The sequence below is a fragment of the Mandrillus leucophaeus genome, unplaced genomic scaffold, assembly GCF_000951045.1.
Source record: "Mandrillus leucophaeus isolate KB7577 unplaced genomic scaffold, Mleu.le_1.0 Scaffold290, whole genome shotgun sequence".
In the NCBI taxonomy this organism is placed as follows: domain Eukaryota; kingdom Metazoa; phylum Chordata; class Mammalia; order Primates; family Cercopithecidae; genus Mandrillus; species Mandrillus leucophaeus.
This window is the reverse complement of record NW_012103032.1, coordinates 114,648-119,793: the sequence shown is the minus strand read 5'-3', so window position 1 is coordinate 119,793 and position 5,146 is coordinate 114,648. Positions and strand designations below refer to the sequence as shown.

The following is a 5,146-nucleotide window of genomic DNA, read 5'->3' as shown; positions in this document are numbered from 1 at the left end:
CCCAGCTAATTTTTTGTATTTTTAGTAGAGACGGGGTTTCACCGTGTTAGCCAGGATGGTCTCGATCTCCTGACCTCGTGATCCGCCCGCCTTGGCCTCCCAAAGTGCTGGGATTACAGCAGTGAGCCACCACACCCGGCTAAGCCCAGGAGTTTAAGATAAGCCCCGGTAACATGGCAAGACTGTCTCTACAAAAAATTTAAAAATTAGCCAGGCATGGTGGCATGTGCCTGGGGTCTCAGCTAATTGGGAGGCTGAGGTGGGAGGATGGTTTGAGCCTGAAAGGTTGAGACTGCAGTGAGCCATGGTCACGCCAATGCACTCCAGCCTGGGCGACGGTGCAAGCAAGAACCTGTCTCAAAAATAAAGTAAAAAATATGTAACCCCTCACAATTATTTGTTTAGATCTGTCTCCTCTGCTGGACTTTGAGCTCCTTAAGCATAGGAACCATGACATATTCGTCTTTATAGCCCTAGCTCTGCATGGTGCTTGACACACCATGGTTATGATATTTAGTGAAGAAAGATGAAAATAATAGGCTGGGCACAGTGGCTCACGCCTGTAATCCTAGCACTTTGGGAGGCAGAGGTGGGAGGATCACCTGAGGTCAGGAGTTCAAGACTAGCCTGGCCAACATGGTGAAATCCCGTCTCTACTAAAAATTCAAAAAAATTAGCCGGTGTGGTGGTGGTTGCCTGTAATCCCAGCTACTCAGAGGCTGAGGCACAAGAATCGCTTGAACCCAGGAGGCAGAGGTTGCAGTGAGCTGAGATCACACTACTGTCCTCCAGCCTGGGTGACAGAGTAGGACTCTGTCTCAAAAAAAAGAAAAAAAAAAGAAAACAATAATGAAGACTTACATAGTAATTACCATATGCCAGGCACTAACCTAAGAGTTTCACTTTTTTTTTTTTCTTTTTGAGACAGAGTCTTGTTCTGTCACCCAGGCTGGAGTGCAGTGGCATGATCTCAGCTCACTGTAACCTCCGCCTCTCGGGTTCAAGCAATTCTCTTGCCTCAGCATCCTGAGTAGCTGGGATTACAGGTGCGCACCACGACGCCCGCCTAATTTTTTGTAGTTTTAGTGTAGACAGGGTTTCACCACATTGGTCAGGCTGGTCTCGAACTCCTGACAGGTGTGAGCCACCATGCCCAGCGACTTTCACCTTTATTAACTGATTTAATCATCATACCACCAACGCTGGTCCTGTTTTATAGATGAGGGTACTGAGGCACGAGGTAGAGTAGCTTAGCTAAGGATTACACGGCTAGTAAGTGGCTGACATGGTTTGGCTGTGCCCCCACCCAAATCTCATCTTGAATTTTCACGTGTGTGGGAGGGACCCAGTGGAAGGTAACTGAATCATGGAGGCAGCTCTTTCCCACACTGTTGTCATGATAGTAAGTGTCATGAGATCTGATGGTTTTAAAAAGGGGCATTTCCAGCCAGGCGCGGTGGCTCAAGCCTGTAATCCCAGCACTTTGGGAGGCCGAGACGGGTGGATTACGAAGTCAGGAGATCGAGACCATCCTGGTTAACACGGTGAAACTCCGTCTCTACTAAAAAATACAAAAAACTAGCCAGGCGAGATGGTGGGCGCCTGTAGTCCCAGCTACTCGGGAGGCTGAGGCAGCAGAATGGCGTAAAACCCGGGAGGTGGAGCTTGCAGTGAGCTGAGATCCAGCCACTGCACTCCAGCCTGGGCGACAGAGCGAGATTCCGTCTCGGAAAAAAAAAAAGAGGGGGCATTTCCCTGCACAAACTCTCTTCTCTTGCCTATTGCCATGTGAGATGTGCCTTTCACCTTCCTCCATGATTGTGAGACCTCCCCAACCACGTGGAATTCTAAGTCCAATAAACCTCTTTCTTTAGTAAATTGCCCAGTCTCAGGTACGTCTTTATCAGCAGTGTGAAAACAGACAAATACAGTGGCCAAAAATTATCCCAGGCCATTGTGCTCCAGGGCACATCCCTAAGCACCATGCTACATACTGAATGACTATCTGGCCATGAAAACTAATGGCCCCAACCTGTTTGATCTCCCACTTCTCTGGGTCAGAGATTCGGGTGAGGCGCTTGCGTTCCAGTGAGTCGTCCTCTACTTCAGGGGCACTGACAAGGGACAGGTGAGTGGGTCTATCAGGATTCCGCATTGAGGTCTCCTCATTGGTCTCCCCGACAAGATTTCGCCGTCTATTTGGGTTTAGATCTTCTCCAGACTCTTGATCCACATCCTAAGGCACAAAAACAAGGGGGCCAGCTCACTTGCTGTCTTCTTCCATTCCCTTGGCCATCAGATGTAAGAAAAGGCTGACCATCTCACTTACCTTCATGCTCAGGCTGGTCTTGGTCCCAGTGAAGGAGAGTACTTTGACTTTGACCCTCTGGCCTTTGCTCACCACATCAGCTACGTTGGCCACACGACCCTCCCGCCGGAGCTCAGAGATGTGCACCAGGCCTTCCCATCGCTTCCTAAGGGAGAGTCAGACACATCTGGAACATGATAAAAAATACTATCCCCCAACCAATTTCTACCCTTATTGGAACTAACAAAAGAAAATGGCCTCAAACTCAAGAGAAAAGTACCATGAAGGTGGTCAAACAATCAAATAGTATTATCACTCTCTCCATGGGGAGACATGGGGTGTGGAAGCAAATTCTATCTGTCCCAACAAGCAAAGGACAGATCTCCTGAAGACAGAGAAAGGAATAAAAGGCTCTGTAACATTTCAAAAGAGTCAATTTCTAAGAATCGTGTATGGCTGATTTGACTAAAGTGTCATTAATCAAAGTAACTTTTTAGAATGTGAAAATCCTCAGTGACAAAAGAAATTCTGCCCATCACTGGTGTGGATAGAAGAGCACCAGTCATTACCTGAGTCCTTCCAGCTGCACAAAGCAACCAAACTGCATGATGCTGGTAACTTTGCCATTATAAATGTCACCAATGGTGGGCTCTTCTGGAGGAGGGCGGTCCACATGCTTATCCCGCCATCTATCCAGATTCCGCTCTCCATATTTGTCCCGGTCCTTCCGGTCTTTGGGGGGACTCTGACTCCTGCTCCTGGACCGATATCTAGACTTTGCTTTATTCCTCTCCCGGGTCCTGGAACGTGATCGAGAGCGGGATCGGTGTCTCCGCTTGTGGTCTCTCTCTCGGTTTCGTTCCCTATCTCGGTCTCGATCTCGATCTCGGTCTCGATCTCGGCTTCGACTCCGCTTCTTCTTCTTTGTCCTGTCCCTAACAAATCAATAAGCACCTGTCTTAAAAAAAAACCAATCCAATTTCATCTTTGCATCCCCAAGCACCCAGTACAGTGCCATGCACATGGTAGGTGCCCACTAGGTTTTGAGCTGAATTAGTTTCAATAACTATGACATCCCTATAAGCCAATAAAGAATCAAGCCACAAACATATTCAGCCTCTTTCAACCCTGATTTCTATATTCTGAATATCCTAGCATTTGCTAGATACACTTAGCAGGAAGCAATGAAAATAGATCCAACAATATGATATATGACCAGTCCAGATTCCGTAAACTTGCCCAAAATTTTGCTTGGCTGGTCCACAAAATTCAACTGTCACAGTATCCTAAACTTCCAAAGGACAGGACACTAAGGACAAACCGGTGCTCAGTATCTCTCTGCTTCTCCTGGACTGCTGCACTGGGCATTAAAGCTTCCAGTTCTTTCAGGACATCCACAGCAACTTTCACATCATCTTCATCCAACATGGTCTGCAGAGGTAGAGGCCAGCAAAGTTAGGAGAAAGAAAAAAACCACTCAAGAATCAGCTCAGGTACATCTATAAATCACTAACCACTATGTGAGGGAAATGGAAGAGGGGCAGAGATTTCCAGCTTGATTCAAGATAGATGCAGAAGAAATGGAAAGAAGGCTCTTGAGAATCACTGCTACATTTGACAAATCCCCTTTGTCCTTAATACAATTCTATGAAAGGCAGTTAGATATTAATCATCCCTGCCATGAAAGAATGCAAGTGATGATTATATAAAAACAGGTGTTAAAAATTTTAAAAAGCAACTCTCCCTCTGCACTCTCTGCCTCCCTCCCCCCACTCCAGCTTAATGTTTTTCCATAGTCCTTATTGCTATCTGCTATGTTACATACTTATTTGTTTGTTTATTGCCTATCTCCTCCCCACCAGAATGTTTACATGTTTATTTCCTGCTCTGCTCCCTACCCCAAAATTAGGATATAATCTCCAAAGGCAGAAACTCTTGTCTGTTCTGTTCACGGCTGTTACCCAGGTACTTAGAACAGTGTTTGGCATACAGTAAGTACTCAATAAATATTTGTTAAAATGAAATTTAAAAATCAAAACGCTTTAAAAATTAGACCCTTAACAAGTAACAGAGCAAAAAAAGAAATCTAATTTCACACATCTGGCATCTGTTCCAGAACCTTATTTCATATTCCTAATCACTACTTCCCCAAATTCCCAATCTCATTTCCCTTGAATATCATTCTCAGAACCCCTTAACATGTTCAATACATAGTATATGCTCAGGGAGTGATCAAACACTTTCTTTTTTTCTTTTTCTTCTTTTTTTTTTTGAGACGGAGTCTCGCTCTGTCGCCCAGGCTGGAGTGCAGTGGCCAGATCTCAGCTCACTGCAAGCTCTGCCTCCTGGGTTTACACCATTCTCCTGCCTCAGCCTCCCAAGTAGCTGGGACTATAGGCGCCCACCACCTCGCCCGGCTAGTTTTTTTGTATTTTTTATTAGAGACGGGGTTTCACCATGTTAGCCAGGATGGTCTCGATCTCCTGACCTCGTGATCCACCCACCTCGGCCTCCCAAAGTACTAGGATTACAGGCTTGAGCCACCGCGCCCAGGCTGATCAAACATGTTCACTCTTAAAAATAAGTTACAACAAAGGCAAACTTAAAATTAATAAAATTACTAATGAGACAAAGAAAAGGGGTTGGGAATATATATTTATAGTAGACATTCTCAAAATGGTATCAGTACCCGAACAGAAGGGTTGTCCGGTTGGCAAAGGACTGGGAAGAGTTCCTTCAGTTTTTCCTTTTCTGTTTTAGGTTTAACAACTGGATCTTGTTTCATTAAAGAGCATGAAGGGGTTAAAAAAAAAAGATATTTAATATTATTAATGATTA

The 5,146-nt window shown here is 45.3% G+C and overlaps 1 protein-coding gene across 1 annotated transcript in view; it reads right to left on the bottom strand.

Annotated features, from left to right (window-relative positions):
- Positions 1-5,146, bottom strand: part of DHX8 (DEAH (Asp-Glu-Ala-His) box polypeptide 8) — a 57,500-nt gene that overhangs the window by 38,667 nt on the left and 13,687 nt on the right. The window contains exons 6-8 of the mRNA XM_011985987.1: positions 2,878-3,243; positions 2,330-2,474; positions 2,020-2,236 (exon numbers count right to left, since the gene is read on the bottom strand). Coding sequence (XP_011841377.1) covers positions 2,020-2,236; positions 2,330-2,474; positions 2,878-3,243 — 728 coding nt within the window. The remainder of the gene's footprint in view (positions 1-2,019; positions 2,237-2,329; positions 2,475-2,877; positions 3,244-5,146) is intronic.